The following is a 23,268-nucleotide window of genomic DNA, read 5'->3' as shown; positions in this document are numbered from 1 at the left end:
TAATACTTTATTGTATAACGCGTAAAGTGATCATACTGAATTTGAAGAACTAGCAAGTACTAGGCTGAGTAACAAACTCAGACAAGAGCTAGATTTTTGTTTATTAAGTATATACAAGCTTACAGTGATAATATTAGAATTATTTACTGGGTGTGGGCCAAGGATAGTACTCATAATAAAATTATGCATTTCTAAAATGAATATACTGATTATAGTATAATACACTAATAATTGAAGTAATTTATCGGAAAGGTTCGCCAGCACCAGTAATAACTATATTAAGTAGCAAATAAAAATATTGTTAAGCTGAATAGTTGTATTGTAATCACTAATCGGCTTCTTTGCAAAATGTATCTTATTAATACTCATTATGTATTATTTTATTACACAGCATAAACAACAAAAAAGAAGTATTAGTATAAATTATCAAGATATACATCATTTCAGGAATACTCATAATTTTTAATATCTACATTTCCAATACAACAATAAAGTATATATAGGGTCCAGCCTACTACACAAAAAAAATGGACAGCATCCGGCTAGCCCACGACCTGACCGTCAACGCCATCCTCCAGCAAACCAGGCTCAGCCCTGAGGCATATCATAATTTGAAGGCCTACTACGAACGGCAGAGCCCCAGAGGCGACCTTTGCGTTGCCGACTACCTGCCGTGAAGTGTTAGGCGAGATCCCATATTTAAATGAGTGATATAGAATTTCAATAGTTTATATTATTGATATACACTATTAAAAGTAACTCCTAATTCAATTACGCCTAAATCTTGCAAAGATTAAAATTGGTTATTTAACCTACTTTCCCATTTAAATTATATATAGATATCTATCTCAGCCTCATTAATATTATTGATACAAAATTTTAATTTCCTCTTAGTTCTATAGCGTTATCAAACATTTTATTTAACAAGCACAGCTTATTATGAAGAATTATTATCAAATGACTTTTACGGCTTTTTTCTAATAATAAACAGTTACTTATTGAAAGTTATATACATTTTGGAGTCGTAAAAATTTCTATGGATTATGTACTTTGCCATCTAGAATCGCTTACTCTGACATAATAAAGTCGACATTTTAAATTATTAAATGGGAGCCAGCAAGTCATACGTAGAGGCCATGGCAGATGCTCTGAGTGAGCTGGAAAAATCGTGTGATACAAGTGATGTAGCTAATAGCGAAAGTGCAATAAAATAGCTCGTTTTCTGCCCTGAAACCAAGAACAACACCACCTCATTCTACCGTGACGACGAGGCGAACAGGATCGACCTGAGCCCTATCCAGTCAATTTTTAGCGCGATTTCGCTTCTAGAAGGCGAAGAGCTCATATACTTGAGCGAAGCCTCCGCCGAGTGAACAAAATTTCAAAATTAAGCCATCACATCAACTGCAAATAGATTGATTTGAGCGCCCTGGCCTCCTCGCTGATGTTCTTTTCAGTCACACCCGCGAACCCGACTGCCGTGGGGTTAATGCTCATTTCCTCGCCGTATTTGATGACCTCGTCCAGGAACAGCAGAACATGGTCGATGAGCTGCTCCTCGGCGGGGCCGCCCAGATTCATCGAGCAGGCCTCCGCGAGGCTCACGAGCGGCCTTTTGACGTACAGCCAAGAGTCGGGGCTGAGCTTCTCGCTCGTGGGCTCCATGGCCGCAATTATACGCCTAATACCGAACGGCATGTTCTGATTGATCGCGTAGAGTGCGCCCAGCACGATGTTCGTTATCGACAAATGCAGGAGCTGGTTCGACGATTCAGGCGAAACGTTCGTTATTTATGTCTGCGCTGTGTCCACCTTCTGCATCAGCTGCTCGGCTAAGTTGTTCTGAGAGTTCAACACGTAACAAACGCAGAGATTCGCCACCGCGATGGCCGGAACGTCTAAAATGTTCTCCTGGCCGAGCGTATCGACGACCTCCTGGTACTTTTCGAGCGCGTCCGCGTAATCTTCATTGGCAAATAGAATATTGGCCTAATTGATCTTGTAGGAGGGGTGATCCTCGATCAAATCTTCGTATTGGCAAATAATGTGATACGCGCCTTTGTAGCGCTTCAAATTGTACAAAATCGACGTTTGCCAGGTAATCACGGGAATGAAGATCCCGAGCTTTTGTTCATATTGCTGCAGCAGCGTGTTGACCGCAATCTCCTCTTTAGACATCGTTTTCGCCTCGTTCGTGTTGAATCTTCCGGTAAATTCGTCCGCCGCTTGCTTGTTTTTGGACGATTTTGAGCGCGTTTGCGTGATTTCCTAACGAATTCGTCTAAGCTGATTAGCATATCTCTGCTTCAGCTGATCCAACTGCGAATACGCTTCTTCTGGGCTCGCGATGCTCTAAACGACTGCCTAGAAAAATGCTTGCTTTTCGGGCTCCAAACTCGCCTGGCTCAGCTGCTAATTTTCAGCCATCAAATCAGCCGCCAGATCGAACAAACCGTGCTGAATGTAGATATTTATCAAGTTCTGAAATGCCTCCACCGGAAAAGGCGGCACCTGAATCAGAAATTGGAGCTTTTTGACGGCCTAACTCGGCTAATGCATCATCTCGCTGAGCGCCAAATTGTGCAGTGTAACAGGATCCAAATCCTCCTCTTTGCGATACGGCATGCTCTTCAGAGCGCGATTTGCGGCGTATTCGTCGCCCAAATTCCACTCAATTGACGCCTTTAAGTTGAAGGCGTCGATGAGCGCAGAACCGAGCAAATGGTTCAGATTCTGAATTACAGTTTGACTTTCCACTTCTCCTGCGCCGTTGAAGCTCTGCGCCGCCTGGACGAGTTCCGGGTACTTCTTGGCGCTCAAATCGACCAAATCGCCGAGCGTTTTCAGGCAGTGCGGGTAGTCGCTTTGGCGGTAGAAAGCGACGGCTTTTGCGTAGAAAATTCGCGGGTCCGGGCATATTTCGTTCGCTGCGTCGTAGAGGTCGATGGCCTCCTGGAACTTTTCCTGTTTGAGGAGCAAATTGGCCTTCAGAGCGAAGACGCGCGGGTCGTCGGTGGGCGATTTTGTGAGCTTTTCGACGAGGTTCTGGAGGGCGTTAGAATCGTCGATATCGTGCTTGCAGTACGCCCTCAGAACGTCCGCGTCGTGCGAGTCGATTTTGAGCTGGAGCGCCTCGACGAGCATATCGGCCTTGTAGCGCGAGTTCGCTAGCGATAGCTGGTAGCGCTCGGAGTCTGGGTATTTCTTGACCAGTTGCTCGTAGAGAGGAATTGCGAGGTCGAATTCGCCCTTGTGGTAGTAGCAGTAGGCTAAAATGGAGCACGCTGGCGAGTTGTTGGGGAACATCTGAAGCTGGAGCTTCAGGACGTTGATAGCCTCGTCGAACTCTTGGTTTTCAATGTGCTTGTAGATAGTGCGCGTGAGCTGGCCTTCAGGGACCTGATAGAGTTACTGCATTTTTGGTAGGAATTGGTGTGGTGGAAATAATAACATAGTAAGGATATAATAATAAGTTATTTTGTGTATTTTGGCTAGTGATGAAGATCTAATAGTAGGAAAAGATGCGAAAGGGTGTTAAGATTGGGTAGTTAGTGCTATAATGATAATTTGATGGTAAAGATACGGAGTTGAAAACTTTTATCTGTATAACTTTACTGATTGTAATAGAACAATATAATTAAGGCACATAAATAAGTTGCAATAGCAGTATAGCTAGTATAAGTAATATGATTTATAATAGCAAGTTAAATAAATAAACTACTTATTAAATCGTATTTCACATGCAAGTTTCGAGCATACTGACACCGTCAAAGGACTGTCGTAGGCTGTGTAGACCAGTGCGTGGATCTTGGATTGACAGGCTTTCAGCTTCCTATATTGACAAGTTTATCATAGAATAGTTTATAAGTTGAGTGACACCTCCCTGGGAGGTACAACTTTCAGTTGCAACATGACAGTTGTCTAGATATCCTATTTTCTTATAGTTAGTATTTGCTTTATGCCAGAACTACTTAAATTTAGCATTTTATGGTCGTTCTTATAGTTTGGTAATACAGTTTCCCATTATTTAATAAAGTTTAAGATGATTTATTAGTTGTACAGGTGATAATAAAACTTTCGTTTCTACTATGAGTTTATAGTATGTATATAAAGCAGTATTTAGAAGTTTTAATTATTTACAGAATAGTTGATTATCATATATATTTAAAGCAGAATTTAACATTTTATTCTATTTTTACTAGCAGAAAATATTTTGACTAAGTATACTTATTAGCTCTATTTTAGATTAACATAAATAATGATTTTAATAATAATATCAATAATTTTTTAAATATAAAAACGCATTACATATATGATTTTGGCATTAAGCTGTTGTATATAATTGAGACTGCTTAATATATTATGAAACTAATACTACAGTTAACTATATTTAATATAGGTACACAGTTAGAAACTCACACATACGATTTTTTGAATATTACCACCAAATATATATTTAGTGAATAATTATTAATAAATTGAATAAGTAAATAATTAATAGAATATTCATAACTATATAGATAATTTACTTATTTTATTGATAGGCCTATTACTATAATCATTTATATTAAATAATAATCTTATAATTAGTCAAAATGTGTAACTTTAGTAATAATGGGTTAACGCAAGTACTAGTACAAAATTTGCAGCTTATTGGTGTATTGATGTTATTAACTAAGATTAAAGGAATTACCTTGTCACTATTATGCTAATATTTCAGGGATCAATTAATGATAGATATTTATCTAGCGACTGATTAACTGAATAGTGTTAGATTAAGATTATACATTTATAAAGCATGAATTTGGTAAGCATTTCGAAGCTAATTACGAAATTGCATAACATAGAATTTACTAGGATATTGATGCACAATTATAATGTATAATCATATTGATGCCAAATTTTCACTCTCTGGTACCGGAAGTCCTCTAAAATTTAGTGTTATCGATAAATTTATACTTTTGATAGCAGAAGGTAATTAGTTTGGCGTATGTAGCTTCCCATGCCACCAACTCCACTAAAACATTTTTCACTCCCCGATCAAGCGCATGAAGTCCTCCTCCAAGTCTATCTCGCATACATCATAGCTTTCCGATGCTACTTCGTTGTCAATCGCCCACTAGACCACCCGGCTCATCTTCAGCCCAAATAGGACGAAGTAATCGTCCCTCTCGCCTCTAGTGTATTACGCAAATTTGACCCTAAATTCATCACGCCTCACAGAAATTTGCACCTGGAAGCAATTTTTCTCCCGCATGTTGTCCACACTGCCGCAGTAGTTAATGCGACCGTCTTTCAGCAAAACAACATCGTCGACCAGTTAAGCCACCTCGCTCAGGTCGTGCGTAGTGATGATAACGGTTTTACCTAGATGAATCAGCTTCTAGGTGGCAACCTGAATTACCTATTTAGTAAGCGCACCCAAACCTGTCGAGGGCTCGTCCAATGCGATTATATTTGCCTTGCTAGTCAGAGCGATTGCGAGAGATAGCTTTCGACGAATTCCTCCAGAAAGCGAGGAAATCAGAGCATTCCTGATAGCGCTCAGGTCCAGTAGCTCCAAAATTTGATCCACTTGGCTGGTTTCGTTGAAAATGGAGAATAGCTGCACAATTTAGGAAATGGTGAGACTTTCATAAAATATATCGTGCTGCGGCACCATGGTGAAGCTCTTGTACTTGTGGTATGTTTTATAAAGGTCATATGGACCAATTACCGCTGCACCTTGATCAATCTATATGATTCCCGCGAAGGAGTGCATAAGGGTGCTCTTCCCCGACCCGTTCGAACCCAGAAGCCCAAACACGCAGTTCTCTTTCACTGAAAAGGACACGTCCTTAAGCGCAAATTAGGATCTTTCATACTAATGCGTAACATTTTATACGTCGAAGAAGCTAGCGTCGCCATAATACTCGATCACATGCGTATCTAGAAGAGCAACCTCAGACCTAGTCTTTTTAAATTTTAGGATCACTTTTATGATGAACATAATTCTGTTTTTCTATGCGACAAGGAAAAATACAAAGAACTACAAAAAGTATGAGATAAAAATCGTTACATATAATTTCTATTACACCACTTGATGATGTATTACCAAGGATATAATGTAGCAGAAACCATATGCCGGTATCACAATAGAGATTATCTGGGCAAATGAATCCGATGCTATTGTCATTATCTAGAATACGACAGCAAAGATAGTAATTAATAACGATACCACAGCCGCATACTTCCCGGAGTTCAGAATCTTTCCCATCAAAATACCAGTTGGGACACACGCTAGAGCCTGCATAATATACAGGCCTACTACAAATCCCGGATTGGGTAGATTTGCTAAAATGGGATAGCATATGATCGCAATAATCAGAAGCGTAGCCAACGCCATTATCAAAGCAACAATGGTGTAAAATGTCGAATGGGCAAGAAACAATAGCGTCATCTTCACATTGTGGAAGTGGAAGAGTTTGTTGACTGCATTATCACAATCCATACCCGCAAGCTGGCCTGTAAAAAATAGAGGCAAAAAGCCTCCTATCAGTAAAACTACTATTGTTATTAAATTAGTAATCTCATTAGAATTATTTATCTCCATATTCGGCTAAATGCTTACATTCGAAAAACCTGGCATCTCGCTCTATTATATAGAATAAGTGAAGTTCCAAGGAGAATAATCGATTGAATTGGCAAAAAGATACTTTCTAAATAATGCGGAGGTTTGTTGAGTTAACATATTATTTCCTATATCATAAAATACAACCGGAGGATTACATGGTAGTCTCACAATAGTATCATTTATCCATATCGACCTATCTATCCCTCTGGCTCTTATATATGATAGTTATGTCTCGTTAATATATAATCCATCACATTTATACGATAAATTGTCTGCCAGTTAAACTTCTAATGCATTTGCACCATACCAAAATATGTTTAATGGCAGTAGTAATGAGATTTAAATATTAACATACTTACTATTTTATTTATTGAATTCTACTATACCAGATGAGTAAAGATTATTGTATAACTAGTTTAATATATCTGTAGTAGGTAGTGTATTATTTCCATTAAACTTTATATGAGAATTTTTACCTACAATATTATAATGATAAATTGCTTAAGCGGAAGTATTAAATACATTGATATTTTAATTTCTTATAACAAATTTTGATTAATAATCACATTTAAACTCTTGAATACATTATTATATACATTATATCAATTTAGGTTATTCCCCACATTTTAAAAATTAATTATCTCTGTTAATACAAGTTTACTTACAATATTCTAAATTATAGCATCCGGTCTCATTTCTAATATAATGATTGCCTATAACCAGCTATTAAAGAGGAGCTAAATCAGGATATTTTAACGGGTTTACGACTTTACTATTTTCGTACAACTTATCATAGTCAAAATCTTCTAATTAGAAAGATTGATCTAAAAGTTTATTTTATGTTTACTTTGAAATTTATGGAAGCAAATCATTACGCTTGAGAGGATCAACTACTAAATAGTTAAATACCATATCCTAATGAGATTATCTATAGTCACCTAATGAAGTAGTAGATCGAGAATAATAATCAAGTCCCAAAAATGTCGCATAGTAAATACAATATTGGTGTTCGAGTATATTAAAGGTAAATAATTCTTTCGGCCTTTCTTACAAACATTAATTAAGTACATTTTTAATAAGATTTTAATTATTTCCATAATGCTTATAGCATTATAAATTGCACTAATTAAATAAATATTATTTCGTATCATGATAATGCACTGTAATATTTCCATCTCCGGTGAGCCCTATCATCTTAACAAGTAATATATATGCCACTCCAAGAAATAAAACAATAAATGACATTAAAAGTAATAATGCATATATGAACGATGTTTGGCCAGAGAAAAATTCAAGTCTAAACATGTTCTACACCAAAGCCATAAATTTATTATTTATGTAACCACGCGAAGTTTTTCGTTACTTTATAGTCTCCTATTTTTACAGTTCCATTTACAGCTTAACATAAGTATCTTAAAGTTTAAATTTCTATAGGGTATAAGTAGACACTATTTTATCATGCTCTAGGATTTCTAATAATAAGTGGAGCTCTAAAAGCACCTACTGGGATATTTCGTTGAACTCAAGTTGTACAGAATGTCGACGAATACCAATAACAGTAAATTCATACGGAAAGAGCTCGCGTAGTTTTTATTCAGTGAAGTTCTCGGACTCGAAGTTGAAGGTAAGTGAGTAGCCCTAAAACATTGACCGCACCTGGGGTAGCGTTTGGTTATGCTAGAATATCGCCCCGCGGTCTATGAAGTTGATTTTCTGCGCAATCTCCTCAACCTCCGTCATGTCGTGTGTAGTCAAAACTACCGAGCATTCGATCTTGCGAACAATCTCCCAGATCTTTCGTTTCAATATTGGGTCCACCCCAGCCGAAATTTCGTCGAACATGACGAGGTTGTTTGAGCCAACGATGGCGTTACAGCAGGCGAGTCTTCTCAGCATACCGCCACTGAGCCTCTTGGCGGTTCTTCGTTGAACGGACGGCGAATCTAGCCCTATAGTCGCGAGAAGGTCCTGGATGATAGCGCTCTACTCGGCGATTGATATCTTAGCACCAGTCCGGTATTGTCTGAGGCTGAAGGAAAACGCTACATTATTCAACACCGACATATCCAGGAAGACGTTGCTAAAGTCTTAGGGGCAGTAGCCGGTAAAGGGCTTTACCAAGTAAGCATGAATCGAGTTTGTGAGGTCGAATGTTCCAAAAACAGTTGAGCTGCAAGAAGCCTACCTGTCCAACTGAACATCACCGGCGATCGCCCCAAGTAGGGTTGACTTTCCTGCGGAAGTTTCGCCTATGACTGCCGAGGATCCCTCTAACAGCGAAAAACTACAGTTAGCAAGGCCAACTATTTTACTACGGCGCCAGACTTTCCATTTTCCTTTATATGTAACAGAAATGTTCTACAGATTAACATGGTTAGAATCTGGCACCAGCCTCCGCCATTACCATAGGTCCTTTTTCAAGAAGAAAAGTGGATGCAGACCATAGAAACCCTTTTCAGGAATTACATGGGCGAGGTAGATAATGAAAAGGAAAAAGAAAGCAGCAGAGAATCCCAGCACTAGGTAGAGATGCCAGTAGGTCACGTGCTGATATTTGCATATATGTCCAGCGTCTATGTTCTGGAGAATGCATAAGAATTACTTGGTACCTTATGTCGTAAGGAAGTTCAATGAAACAAGCGTTTATTAGGGTTTCCAGATGTAGCTACTCACATACTAGCTCTTTATATCCTTGCTTAGCGCAAAATACATGGAGTCATACACCATGACTACTCCAAAAATCGGAACTAGAAAGGTAACTGTCCAGGTAATAGCCTAAGGAAGCATGGACGGATCGAAGAATGTTGTTGAGAAAAATAAAGCCTAGTGGAAAACTATGGGCAGTAAGATCATCGCAAGACACATTATGCACACAAAAATAATTACACGCGTGCGCTAGCTACCAAAAATCACAGATATAAAATTTACACCAACCGAGATAATTAAAGCAGATGCCAGAGCCGCCACCATGCAGAAACCAACAGTAATACCGGAAAAAGGCAATATGCCGACATAGTGGCCAAAGACGAAGAAGGTTTCAGTGGATACCAAGGTTGGGACAAAAGTGAAAACCATAGCAGTAGTATAGAAAGAATGATGGAGCACTCCTAACCGCTTAAGAACCACATGGATATTATCTCTGTTCTGCGTTGCGATGAAAGCTGCCATAAGAATGATAACAGTAAGCGAAAGCGAGTTAGCGATGCTAAAAAGAAGGTTGATATTCATCAGATTATCAACGCGTTGTTTCAATGGCTCTAGAAAGTTATAACTAATATGATAGTCTACTTTTGCGAAATAATCTACTAAATACTAATCGATTTACGTCTAAAGAGCTATTCCGTAACCTGTCCAAAATGCTTTCTTCCAACCAAATGTGAATTACTAAAACAATGGATCAGGCTATTCTACCAGTAATTTTTCTAAAAACGAATTGTTCACAACCACCTCGACCGTAAGGTTGAGCGGCATGTTCTAAATCATTTCCTCTGACTGTAGAATGTTAATATGAATGAATATTTCGTCATTCAGGAGCGGACCTGAATATTATGGATACCTATTATGTAGATCGTCCTAGAAAGTATCTAAAAATGTGGAATTGCATGTATCCGCTACCTCCAATACATCATCGCAGAATACCTACCTAGCAAATTCTACATCAAAACTTTGGTTAGTAAAAAGGTTCTTCTTAGCGAAGTAGCTATTTGCCTCCTCTGGAGACTCGAAGAATCTCGTTCGGTGGCCCTTAAGGCCATTTTTCGCTAGAACGAAGTCCAGCAAATCTCTTGTTAGCTCAGTGTTCGGAGAGGCTGACAGATAAACGAAATCTTCGTTTTATGGAAGTTTCGGCAAGGTCGGTATGTCGATGTTTACTGAGTTGGAAGTAAACAGACTGTTAGAGATGAGAAATATCATGCCGGAAAGCCCTACCGCCATGAGAAGTGGCAGAATGAGTTATGCTACCACGATTACTGTCAGCGACCTCGCCCTAAATAGGAAAAACTAGCTTAAAGGCTTGTTCATTTAGTATAATAATTAATTTTAACTATTTATATGTATACTCAAAATAAAATATATGCTTCGTCAAAAAATAGTACTAATATAGTTATAGGTCATAATAATCTAACTCGATAATAAATATAATTCATTGAAATTTTTATATAGAATAACTTGTATTTAATAATAAGTTAAAAAAATTTTACATAGAAATATTATAAATTAAGTATATTGTATTATATTCATTCATTAAATTATTATTGCTTTGCATATTTATAATTAATACTACTTTAACTAAATTATTTAATAAAAAATAATTAATTTTTTATATCTAATATTTTTACACAAATATATAATAATAAACCTAAAAATGAACAACCTCTAATTTATAAGTTATCCTAAATAATAACATAATCATTCTTCTATATTTCATTATATTATATAACGTATTTATTTTTAACTACAAAATAATTGTATATTTTTATTATTATAATACTGGGATATGATAACTACCCTATAATATAGAGTAATGTAAAGCAAACATACGCTACTTCATCAAGTAAAATATATTAAAATCACATAAAAATTCAGAATGTTTATAGTTTTAATTATATAATATGAATAAGTACTTAAATAATAATCAAAAGTATTTTATTTAGAGGTACATTCATTATTTTTACTTAGTTTATAGCTTATTCGTCAGATCTATATTAATTTACTAAAATAATATCATTTTCTATTTTTAATTTTTAAAGTAATAGTATTCAGTACAACATGAACAATACTATACACCAAATCGAAAAATTGCATTTGCCCTAAATATATTTTTGTGAAAAACTGAATTTATTTTATAACTGCTTACTCAGATGGATATAAAATTTTTATGATAATCATTCATCATTACATGTAGTTTGTTAGGTATATTCTTAAAATATAATTTCATAGTAATTATACTATTTAAAAATATTCACAAATAAAGGAACGTATAATCTAGATTAAATTTGCGAAAATTAAACTATCAAGAAAATAAGTTTAAGATAATAAACAACGATCTCTGAAACTATTTTTAGTAAGAATTGTTAAATAATGAAGTAATACCGTTTAGATGTGTGTTCATATCTGTAAATTTAAGTCTTACTTATTTAGATTAACGCGCGACTACCATTCAGTAAATATAATATCATTGAAAATAACCATCTAATCGAGGAAATAAATTCCTCATTTGCTAAGAATTAAAATTTTACGTGCAATATTAAAACTATTCACAATTAATAATTAATATTCCTTAATCATCAACACTCACTAAAGTCAATTTATACAAATAATCTACATTTAATATGATTGATATAAATGTTAAAACTATTTAGGCATATCATTTAATGAAGATAAATGAAACATAAATATTCATCATATATTTCCGAGAACCAAACCTATAAACACTTTCCAAAGTAAAATATACATTGTGGTTTACTCATCTTTTACAAATATTTAGCACATAGTATGTTATATATTAATATAAAATTATAATATTATCTTTCCTTTAATAATGCTGGGTTTCGCTCTGTCTTCTGCACCTATGCAGGTTTAGTCAGCCAGACGCCCCAGTATTATCCACCTCGACCAAAACAATCTCCCAAAGATAAAATTGCAGAGGCTGCGCAATATACCTTATAGAGTGGAGATTGGTCGCGACGAGCTCATTATGCCAATGACGATGTGAGTCCCTTAATTATCATACCTATTTGGCACCTTCACTTTAACAAAAATATACCAGAGGTATACCATCGTAATCTCCGATTACTTCCTTGCCTTATACACCAAATTTGCTTTGACGCGTACGACGAGCTGACGCAACCACCCATGCATAATATGACTATTAAAAGGATAAAACTTAATTTGATTGAAAGAATCCCTCAGTTGGTCAATAATATCTTCAACTATGGGATAAAGCGCGTATGCAAATGGTGGCACACGCGATTATTTTCCTACGGAAAACACTCAAAATAACTCCAATGCCTCTTCTAACGATTTCATAATCCTACTGGTGGTCAGCCCTTTCAGATACACAATGAACTTGTACTCCAAAACAATTTCCGTATACTAAACCCAAATTTACTCAATCTCCGCGAGGTCCAAATCAACGATACCTACTTCACCGCTGGACCTCAAAATTGCACACGCACTTGCTATATCAGTTCATTACGCTTTCCTTAAACGTGGACCATCACTCCATCAGAGATTAGCGTGCAGCCATCATTTATTCCTGCACCTATGTTATGGCGTCGAAAAAAGTAGTTAATGGAGGTATGTATCGGCGTTATATTTTATTCGAATGTAAGAATGATATCTTTGTCGTAAAAGTTTTGCTGTTGAAAGTGAAAATATTGATGTCGGCCGGCACCGTTTTTGATGAGATTGTGGACAATTTCCTTAGAGCGATTTAGATTATTGCTAGAAATTAATGATTTTGCCAATGACCATTCAAAGGTCAGACCGAGTCTGATATCTAGTTTAGCTGTACTTACGAGCTTTCTGAGGGTAGTGTAATTTAAATTAATAATACTATGCTTAAATTGAATACTGGGTATATAGATAATTATATGCTAAGTTTTTATCATGAAAGTCTACTAGTTTTACTATTCAATCGTATTTTGATCATTGTCCAGTGTACTCACAGAAATAGCTCAGCTGAACACCACAATTAACACAAACCTTAACACCACATACATCATCAGGCATATGTAGTTACAGTATCCCGCATTACCTTATTTGTATATTTCTTAGAAGTTTTTATTTTCTTTACGAATTGCACCATAATATCTAAGGCTAATCAGTACAGGAAACCTGACTATTTCGCGCGTAGTCAATGACAAAAACAGAACTCAGCAGCTTAGATTATCACCAATTTTATCCAGTCATTTACTCAGCATCAGCCTTTGCATCGAATACAGCAGATTGTACGACTTGCAGACAATCCTATTACGATATTTCCAATATTCTAAACTAAACTTCCTCTTCGTTATATCATCAAAAGAAACATCCAAAACCTGAACATATCACTAAACACCATTTTCGCCAATTTTTCAAATCCAAGCGTCACCTCCACAATTAGCGCAACGAGCACTTAATCCTGTAATTTACCAGCATCCTCTAGATTAACCTGGACCAAAATTTCACTATTTTTGCGATCATCCTGCGTAAAAATCGCAGATTTCCTGCATGGAAACTGCAAAATTACAAAAATTAAAATTGGCGTCATTTTGCAAAATTATCTCCAGCGGGCAAAAATTCCAATTCGTCAAATCGTCAAATGACACCTTGCGCGCTCCAATTCCGCACAAAAATTCCCGCCTCTACCGGCCGGAAAAGCGCTAAAACGGCACTTTCCGCTCCTAATTCGATGGAAAGAACGCCCGTCGAACGCGAGTTCTAGCGGGATTTTTGTGTAAAATCAGCTGAATTTTTGGCCTAAAAGTACGATTTTGAGCGTCAGGAAAAATTGTCTGAAGCGGTTGCGATTCGCATGAAAAGGTGGGAATTCTGGTCAGCGAGAAGTTTTGGGGCATAATGTGTCAGGATAGTAGAAGGGTCGAATATGAGTTTTGTGGGGGTGTGAAAATAGCGATTTGTGCTGATCGTGGAGGGTTGGGATTGTATATAATTTTATATAAATTGATATAAATGGATATAATTATATATGAATGGATATAATTGCAGATAATTGTATATAATTGATATTGAGATAAAATTAATAATGGTGATTTTGCACAAAATAAGTGCGTAGAAATGTTGTTAGTTAGGCAGCTGGGCCTGAGTTAAAAAATAAGGATTTGTCAAAAGTTCATTTATAGAAAGTTCAGGTGATCGGGAATTAATAAAATCATAACGCGAGTGGTAAAGTTGAAAATGGAACTAAAAAGTTATAGTTAAGATGGTTATGGTTAACTGTGATCGAATACTTAGGATTTTCTGCAATGGAATGTTGACTTATTTCTGACGAGATAGCATATTGGTCATGCAGTTGGTTTACTTTCAGTGATAGGCAATATCTTCAATAGACGAAAATATTCTTAAAAATAAAAAATCGTAGTCCAAATGTTAATCTGCCTCATTATTTGCAAACATATGTAAGATATTAGAAAGATTAATGTATCTTAAACATGGTCATACTATGTTGTGGTTGAATCTAATATGTATTATAATAAGCTTTTTTTGGGGTTCCTTTTTAAAGTAATGATTGTTCATTTACATTTAACGTATATAATTTTATATAATATCTATTACTACTGCTTTGCTTCAAAAATTAAATCTGTAAAATGCGTGCGTTCATTAATTTTTTTTCTATAACTCAGAACCTTCTTGCATGATTGTTTATTGCAAATTTAAATCAATTAAATAAACTTCTTTGAATGTATGTATCATTCGGTTATTCTTTACTAACATTCTGTAAAAATGATAGCATTGGCATATATTATTGTATAAGATTATTATCCCTAATTCCATAATTAATTACTAGTGTATTATAGTTTATATTGTACCTTCGTTACATAATTCGATGAAGTGATTGAACGTTTCATTGTTGCATAGCTGCAATTGTGTATCATTAGCATAACAACTAACACTTATAATTTTACTTTTAGTAGAATGCTACTATTTAACTAGAAAACTATTATATATGAATTGCTAAATCTTTATAATACAAGTCAAACAATTAGTTTTCTCATTCATATCTTAAAAATATCTAATTTTACATTAAACCTTTATTATTAATAGAACATAACTGTATTATTGATGTTGAGTTTTACGAAGAATCAAATTTTGTAAGCTAATCTATATTACTTAGTTTTTTTTACTAAATAAATTAAATATAAATTATGCTAAATTAAGAGAAATAAAGAAATATAAGTCATGATACTAAAATTTATAAATAAGTTTCTCTATTAAATTTCTTTAAAAACTAGAAAAAACTTGTTACCATTGTGATTAAATTAGTATTTTTATGATTAAAAATGAAAACTAAAAATACTAACAACTGTTAATTTGAAAACTATTAATACTTTTTATTCGAAACTTCAGAATCTAAAATAATTGTAGTGTTAATTAATATAAGTTTTAATATTAATATTTTTATTATTACACATAACTTGAAATAGTAATAGTAAATTCAACTATTAATAAAATTCTAATACATTATTTTTCTTAGTAATTTATTATAATCAAAGTAACACCAATAAAAATTCCGCAGTTATAAAGTAATATACAATAATAATAGTATATATAGTAAATTACACGTTTGAATATGTAGTACATTATAATTAAAAACTTTCTACAACACTTTTATATTAGATTTAATGACTATTATAATAAATTAATAATTTTAAAATGATGATCGTCTTACAATTTTCTTGTTTTAATTCTTCATCCTCAGTTGAGTACAATTACATATCTGCATCAGTCCTATTTACAGCATATCCTCAATAAATAAAAAGTGAAATTTGTCAATATCTAGAAGGAAAAATTGCTATACCCACGCTAGCTTTCGGTAAAATTACATTTGTAGCTTCTCAAATAGTGTTTTCATCTGATGAAAGATTAGTGTTGCATTTAGAATGTCCAGCTGCTCCATGTATAGAAGAATGTAAACCCCCTATTGACATACCAAAATGTTAATCGTGTAAAAATGCACGTTAAGCTGCATGTAAAGAGGCTGCAACAGCATCTATATCACAGATAACTTTTGATTTCCATACTGAAAGAATGTTAATGTAATTCACACCTAGCATTTATTAGATCTTATCTTTTGATTCAGGAAATTGTTACGCCTAATATACATTGTTGTACAGCTAAGAAAAACTAGTGTTTTCTGGAGTTCCCTTCCTTTGTATACTAGAACTCTCGGATAAAGTGAAAGGTCTAATGGCTTCTAAAACTTGCAAAGATCCGATAGATGGCATACCTCAGGATTGTCCTTGGGTTTAATTATTATTAAACGGTGATGCTATAAGCATTTAGCCTTATTATGAAGTAAATTTATTAGGAATGGGGCAGATTGACGTCGAATGCGATAAAGTTCTAGCTTCCGATTAGTTGAAATGTAGAAATTTTATGAAAGTAATAAATAGTAATTAGGAAAGTTTTGTTGAGTTTCAGTTAGCAGTTGCTGTAGAAAGGAATATAGGTAAAATGAAAACTATAGATATGCCTATTAATACTGCTATTTATTATAAAGGATCTGCTTAAATTGAGGAAGTACTTACTGTTTTAGATTGCTTCAAAGATGTTACAGTTTTAATGTACGAAGATCATATAGAAATATAATTAGTATTAAATTAAGCACCAATTTAATGTCCTAAAAAGGATTTTGATCGTGTAGAGATTGAAATATACGGTTCTACAGACGGTTATTATACTCTATAAAATTCGAACATTATAATAGACGAAAAAACGAGTAAGATATTCATGAATTCTAGCAATGCTGGGAACTAAACTGAATATAAAAATAATTTAACAATTGCATTACGTGGATAAAGAAAAAATCAACAAATGATATTACTTTTTATTTAAGATAATCAAATTATGCTATAGTAAGAATTTAAAGTAAATGATAATTAAGAATCGTATAGAAACGCTATATTAATAGTACTTGATGAATAAATTTGTATATAGGCTACCTAATTAGCATGGTCCCCAGCAAAGTCTGGTACTATTATATTACAAATACAGGTAGGATTTTATAGTCTAGTTTGGTAGTAATAAATATAATAATCACGCGAGCCGTACTGTTATAAATTAAACCAGAAGGATGCAAATAATATTTATAATTTAATATCAAAAGAAAGTAATGATATTACTATAACTATTGACAATGAATCTCTTCCTATGTACAGGTATGTTAGCTACCTCACCCCACGTATATTCTGGAAGTAAGGTCTCATAATATTTTTAGGCAATTTAATGTTTACCATTTTAATATGTATAATTCATCTTACAAGATTGCATAAAATAAAAATTAAGTGAAGTTTTCTATGTAACAAGTAATTTCTATAATCCTATAGGCCGTGTATATCTAATTTATTCAGCGTTACTATCTGTCTAAAATGCAAGCATCCTATCATAAAAATGCATCTAAAATTACCTAAGGTGCAATCCAGGAGTTTAAAATATGATATAATAAAAAGTTAAATTTTGAAACTAAGAAGTATGTATTTAATTATAAGTGCAGTATTTTTCATAACTCGGGAATAAGCGATCTATCCGATTTATATATCGATAGTATTCTAATAGTTGTTTTCATATTTGGTCCGTTTTTAGTATAAAAAATCGTATATTTTCAAATCAAATTAAGCCTACTACCAATACTTAAATTAACAGCGCTGATATGTTAATTTAGCATCCTCAAGGCGTATACAGAAACTCGACATGGAGCTCGACTACCCAATTCAGCCTTAGCTCAATTTTATTCTGTATGCTAAACCAGGAATTTAAAGTCAAATCAGGCACTTAAACGCCAAATCAAGCTGGCTTTGTTCCAGCACATCGAAATAGCGCGCTATTCAGAATTTAATCAATCAACACTATCAGATCGCGCCCAATTTCTCGCTATTCTCAACGATTCAACGCCATTCCAAATCCTGTCTTTGGAGCGGCAAACGCCCTTCCTAAAATGAACGTTCCGCATAGCGTTCGGACCACGCTACAAAGCAGCGCCCGGTCTCCGCAGGTTACCCGCAGAGCGTTCTTACTGCTAGGGGAACGAGGGAGCGGCTCAGGCCCATGGTGCAAGCGTATCAAAACGCCGAAATCCGGGCGGATTTCGTCGTTTACGGCGCTGCAAAAAGGCGCAGAAAGTGAGCAAATTCTCGAGTTTTGGCTGCTCTAAAATTCTGCTTCGCAGGCTGCAATTGAAAAGGTTGGGTGTGGATGCAATTTTGGAGGGAATACTGACCGTGCGAATGAGAAAATAAGTTCATGAGGTTTATGAGTTTCGGTACATGTGAATTTAAGAGTTTTCATAATAAAGCAAATAAACCGTTTTTGAAAAAGGAGTGAAAAATCAATTTAAAAATGGGATTCTGTAGGTAAAATGAGATTTATGGTAGCTTTTGAGGTTAGGCTTAATAGGTGGTTCGTAAGTTACTAGGGGGTTGGCTGGAACAAGTCTTAAGAGTAAGAAATCGAAAATTTAAAGCTGAACTGATTACAATAGCTATAAAAGCTTTAGTATAAAAAGTTGATGTGGAACAGATAAATTCTTAATATGGAGATTTTAGATATGTATTGTTAGTAATATATTTAAAATTTGATTGGATTCATGATAGACTAAATAGGGCATAGAGCCAACATAACAATTCATATCTTGGAACAAATTTACGGAAGTATAACGTCCAGTATTTCCCTAGTTGGTCATACCGCACTGTAGTTCTAAATTCAGGACTTATTGGCTGGCAATGACCATTTATGCAGCACAGTCGTATGCACATGAAATAAGGGTAGCCATACCTAATGGGGGGCTAGCCGATGTGCATTCACTATCCTAGTAATTCAGTTACTAGTATCAAAATAAGCACCTTCGGTCTTAGTAGGCATAGAAGAGGTTACCGACAATCCCAGTTAAGATTTATCACTTAGTACTTATTTGCGGTTTATAATTGATAAACCAAGTTCGCCCAACCTTAAGTCAAACCAATCTAAAAGTAAAATATCACTTCTTACCTTTCTTGATGAAGTAGTAAGCCAGACCACCACCCACTGCGCCAGTTACCACCAGGACCGCGATCACGATCCCCGCCACGGCGCCCCCGGAGAGCTTGTTGGCGGAGGATGGGTCTACGTCATTAAAACAGAATTCGCCTACCTTGGTGAATCCGGAGGCGCACTCCTCGCACTTATTCTCTTTGAGGACGTACCCGGGCAGGCAGGTGCCGCAGGTGGTGGGGGCCTTGGGCGTGCAGGCAGCAGCAGAAAATGTATAATTTTCCTCATCAACGCATCCAGTACAGGTCGCAGGGGTACCAGAATCACACTTGCAAAGCTTATCGTCGCAGTTGTTGGCATCCGGAGTCGGAACTGGGGGAATCGGGCAAGTCAAGCAGTTCTTGGTGGTAGTACCGCAATTGCAGGCGGTCTGCTACCCAGCACTTCCACAGTCCGCGGCAGCAGAGCTTATACAGGCCTTATTTACAGGTAAATTCGCACAAGGTGCGGTGCAGGTCTGATCGGTGTTCATCTCGTGGGTAGCCTTGCAGGTCGTGCATTTGGTAGCGCTGCTGCAGTTTGCACACTCACCAGAACAATCCGAGCAGACATTTCCAGTAGACTTAATCTCGCAAAACTTAGTATCTGCACAAGATTTTGTGTCATCGCACGCGTTTACGATGGCGCCTTTGACTACACAGGCATCAGCCTTAACTTCATATCCTTCGGCGCAGGCAGTGCACTTGTCGGCGGCAGAGCAAGTAGTGCAGTTTGCGGAGCAGGCCTTGCACTCGTTGGCGTCCAGAAAGAATGTGGTCTTGCAGCCGGTGCAGGTGTCGGGAGCAGCGGCAATGCAGAGATTACAGTTTCCGATTGTAGAGGTGCAGTCGACGCAGTCAGCTGGGATAGCGTTTGTAGCATCAACGGGACATGCCTTCATCTCTGGGCAAACTTTTTCAGCGTTATCGCACTTTTCATCCATTCTTGGTGTTTTAATAAAGATGCAGTTTCAAAAAAATTCCCTATATTAGTTAATTATATACCTGAAGATAATTGCAAAAAATAAAAGTTAATATTATTACCTTATTGCCCGTTTTATTACTTCAGAAAAACTATATTAATATAACTAATAGCATTAATTAATGATATATAAAATGTAATATAATTTGCATAAGTTGTGAGTATAATATATAATACCAAATTACTTTCACATCACAATACCAAAAACAGGTATTATGCAGAAATACACACTAATTTGCACATATTAGGTGGAAACAAGTTCGCGGATAAGGCGTGCAACAACATTGGGAAAATGGGGAGGGTAGTAGGAGTTGGAATTCAGGTACGTAAATTGAGTATACTTGGCCCACTAGCCACAAGGAGCACATATAGTTAAACATTTCAAGTTCAGTTAAAGGCTTAGAAACTAGCCAGCCCACCAGCTATCGCTACATAGACGATCGCTGAATCGGTGCATCTAAAATATTGCAGCGCCTCGAAACTAATCAGCAGGTCAGTTTACCCCACTGTGCTTCCTTTCCCATCTACAGCACCACCCTACCAGCGCCTCCCTACTTGGTCGCACGGGTGGCCAAAGCCGTGTTCGCAGCGGAGCACATTTTCCCGAACCATCTGCAGCTTCATTTCCACTAACCTCATAATCAACTCAGCACCACTGCAGCATCGCCAAGGCCGCAGAACCACTTCGGCTCCCAGTTAGCCAGCAGTCATTCTGCGAGATAAAGTATACTTGTATTATATACTATATAAACATTTTCTTGGATTTCTTATTTTTCCATTCTCTGCTGCCATGCCTTCTGACGCCCAGCAGCTACAATAATTTGATAGCATAGCAATCAAAGTCATTATATTATGTTTTCACATAACTTAAATTCCAGGCGTGCAGGCTGCGACTGCTGCTTTAAAATTTATGTGGCTCCCCACTGCAATTTTACCAAATTGGCTGATTAGCTGCATGCGATAGGCTGTGTACTACTATGCTAATTTTCTAATCTCACGTCAAACATTATTTAAACCCTCCAACCGGCTCCTGGTACTGCCCTAGATAAGCACCCTCCGTTCAAGGTTCAGCGTACCGTGATAGTTTGGGAAGTGCAGTTTTGATACACTAAATAGGTGTAGAAGGAATGTAAGGCATATCCTGTATCTCATCCAAAAATGGGTAGATTTATTTTTCTGACTAAAAGCTACCGATTTGCTCGAAGCGTATCCACGATGGGCTAAGCGTTGCAGGCATGAGAGATGCGCTACTGAGGGAAGATACTTACATATGTGCACTTTTACGCACGTGATAAAATTCAAGTTACTACCAAATGGAGCATTAGGATTATTTTTAACTGAGGAAAGCTTATTTTAACCTGGTGGATTGGTAGTGCTGAAAGCTATTAAATTGGCGCCATCATGTTATTTATATGCCTTACAGCAGTAAGTAAGTTCCAGAAGGTAGTGTTTTATTAGTTCCCCCAACGGGCAGAACTTCAGATACAAGTAATATTATCAACCCAGCAATTCCAGAACTGTCTGATAAAGCATATTAAATTTTATCTCGAACTCCGCTCCAAAGCGCACATAGGACCTCGAAATTCCCAGAATCCGTACCGCGCTCTCCTGCCCTCTTCTTATCTCACAAAACCAACTCCGCTCCAATTAACCTGAAAGCAAGAAAACTGTAAATTTAGGGCTAGGTCCACGAAAGTGCAGCCAGCATTTCCCTCTGAATTCGACCTGCACAGACACTTTTTAGCATCAAACCGAGAATGAATTCTAGAATTTCTTTGCTAATGCGGCGCATTGGCGGGTGCAATGCACGATTTACGTCAATTTGAGCAGTTTGTGCACTTCCAACTCGGCATCTTTTCCCTTCCACATAAACTATCGTATCTATTAATTACAATCTCCGCCACTCTAAATAGTCATTACAAGCTTCAGCTGCAGACGCTGCTGGTTAGTTTATTAGAGGTTATCGTATCTGGTCACCACGAAGAGCGATCATGCAAATGCCGCCCATGGAAGCGATTCAGCGACGTTCTCTTAGCAGGTGCTCGGAGCGCGGAACGGAATGAACTAGACAGCATTTTCTGGAGTTTTTGCGGTTTCTGGTTTTGGGTGTGCAGGGGAGCGACGGGAGGATTTTGGACGGTCTGGTGTAACTGGGTGATGCAGGGTGGTTGGAGGGTCATAATTGCGATTTGGGTATATTGGACACAGCTGCGACTCGCCGGGTGTTACGCGTCCGGAGGGTGGAAAAGAGGACGCCGTGGGCTGGCAAGGCGTTTAGTAGATTTGGGAAATACTAAGAATGCCCATATTACGATCAATATTGCATATTATAATTATGGAACGTGCGTCTAAATGGCTTGATTTCGATACCATCTGGATATGACTCGCGCGCTGCCGAATTGATGCTCTAGAGTATATTGTACCATAAGTAATAAATTTTCCACTTCATTCGTAAAAATGAAACCTCTGCTAGCTATTTTACAGTTTTCTTCTAGCTATTAGGCATATAAGGTTTCTGGGTAAGGTGCTATGTGTTCCAGCTCACTTTTCGACCAATGAACTGAATATTGTCATATTTGCAATTGGATGGATGAAGAACTTGTGGCTGTTATTGTTCCTGAGTACAATCGTGTTGCGCGCTAGTGCAGCATGAGTCTAGATTCTATATTGGAAATTTTGGCTCAATTTGTCTACTAAGATTATTTGCTTGCAATTTTGCGTTAAAGCGATATTTTTATCCGTAAATATGCATTAGTATACTCCTCGAACTATTATTTAATTACCTAATGCAAACTCAAGCAAATCGCATAACTAGCCATTCCATTTAGCCTATAATTTACTATTTATACCCTATTTGAGCAATCTCTACAGCCTAAATAGCTGGCTCTCAAGCATCAGGCCTACCATAATTTCTGCTAGATCAAGTTTATTAGCCTTTCTAGTAA

At 36.4% G+C, this 23,268-nt stretch overlaps 10 protein-coding genes across 10 annotated transcripts; 4 read left to right on the top strand and 6 right to left on the bottom strand. All coding sequences in view use genetic code 6, as the record gives it.

The window, feature by feature from the left end:
* Positions 1-1,106: 1,106 nt before the first annotated feature.
* On the top strand, positions 1,107-1,373 carry SS50377_26055 (uncharacterized protein; the record flags this gene model as incomplete). The annotated part of the gene is made up of 1 exon (XM_067909876.1): positions 1,107-1,373. The coding sequence occupies one exon, from the start codon at positions 1,107-1,109 to the stop codon at positions 1,371-1,373; it is 267 nt and encodes an 88-aa protein (XP_067762632.1).
* A 22-nt stretch (positions 1,374-1,395) lies between these two features.
* On the bottom strand, positions 1,396-3,417 carry SS50377_26054 (putative TPR repeat family protein; the record flags this gene model as incomplete). Its single annotated transcript, XM_067909875.1, has 1 exon — positions 1,396-3,417. One exon carries the CDS (start codon positions 3,415-3,417, stop codon positions 1,396-1,398), a length of 2,022 nt encoding a protein of 673 aa, XP_067762631.1.
* A 319-nt stretch (positions 3,418-3,736) lies between these two features.
* SS50377_26053 (uncharacterized protein) lies at positions 3,737-4,024 on the bottom strand (the record flags this gene model as incomplete). The annotated part of the gene is made up of 1 exon (XM_067909874.1): positions 3,737-4,024. One exon carries the CDS (start codon positions 4,022-4,024, stop codon positions 3,737-3,739), a length of 288 nt encoding a protein of 95 aa, XP_067762630.1.
* A 1,005-nt stretch (positions 4,025-5,029) lies between these two features.
* Positions 5,030-10,636, bottom strand: SS50377_26052 (ABC transporter family protein; the record flags this gene model as incomplete). Its single annotated transcript, XM_067909873.1, has 1 exon — positions 5,030-10,636. One exon carries the CDS (start codon positions 10,634-10,636, stop codon positions 5,030-5,032), a length of 5,607 nt encoding a protein of 1,868 aa, XP_067762629.1.
* A 1,519-nt stretch (positions 10,637-12,155) lies between these two features.
* Positions 12,156-12,329, top strand: SS50377_26051 (uncharacterized protein; the record flags this gene model as incomplete). The annotated part of the gene is made up of 1 exon (XM_067909872.1): positions 12,156-12,329. One exon carries the CDS (start codon positions 12,156-12,158, stop codon positions 12,327-12,329), a length of 174 nt encoding a protein of 57 aa, XP_067762628.1.
* Positions 12,330-13,538: 1,209 nt separating this feature from the next.
* SS50377_26050 (uncharacterized protein) lies at positions 13,539-13,868 on the bottom strand (the record flags this gene model as incomplete). Its single annotated transcript, XM_067909871.1, has 1 exon — positions 13,539-13,868. One exon carries the CDS (start codon positions 13,866-13,868, stop codon positions 13,539-13,541), a length of 330 nt encoding a protein of 109 aa, XP_067762627.1.
* A 2,123-nt stretch (positions 13,869-15,991) lies between these two features.
* SS50377_26049 (uncharacterized protein) lies at positions 15,992-17,626 on the top strand (the record flags this gene model as incomplete). The annotated part of the gene is made up of 1 exon (XM_067909870.1): positions 15,992-17,626. One exon carries the CDS (start codon positions 15,992-15,994, stop codon positions 17,624-17,626), a length of 1,635 nt encoding a protein of 544 aa, XP_067762626.1.
* Positions 17,627-18,272: 646 nt separating this feature from the next.
* SS50377_26048 (uncharacterized protein) lies at positions 18,273-18,581 on the top strand (the record flags this gene model as incomplete). Its single annotated transcript, XM_067909869.1, has 1 exon — positions 18,273-18,581. One exon carries the CDS (start codon positions 18,273-18,275, stop codon positions 18,579-18,581), a length of 309 nt encoding a protein of 102 aa, XP_067762625.1.
* Positions 18,582-19,310: 729 nt separating this feature from the next.
* On the bottom strand, positions 19,311-20,285 carry SS50377_26047 (Cysteine-rich membrane protein 1; the record flags this gene model as incomplete). Its single annotated transcript, XM_067909868.1, has 1 exon — positions 19,311-20,285. The coding sequence occupies one exon, from the start codon at positions 20,283-20,285 to the stop codon at positions 19,311-19,313; it is 975 nt and encodes a 324-aa protein (XP_067762624.1).
* A 425-nt stretch (positions 20,286-20,710) lies between these two features.
* SS50377_26046 (uncharacterized protein) lies at positions 20,711-21,169 on the bottom strand (the record flags this gene model as incomplete). Its single annotated transcript, XM_067909867.1, has 1 exon — positions 20,711-21,169. The coding sequence occupies one exon, from the start codon at positions 21,167-21,169 to the stop codon at positions 20,711-20,713; it is 459 nt and encodes a 152-aa protein (XP_067762623.1).
* Between the last annotated feature and the right edge of the window lie 2,099 nt (positions 21,170-23,268).

Source organism: Spironucleus salmonicida, chromosome 6, assembly GCF_000497125.1.
Source record: "Spironucleus salmonicida strain ATCC 50377 chromosome 6, whole genome shotgun sequence".
Taxonomy (NCBI): Eukaryota; Fornicata; order Diplomonadida; family Hexamitidae; genus Spironucleus; species Spironucleus salmonicida.
The sequence above is the reverse complement of the archived record's forward strand: the minus strand, read 5'-3'. Positions and strand labels throughout refer to the sequence as shown.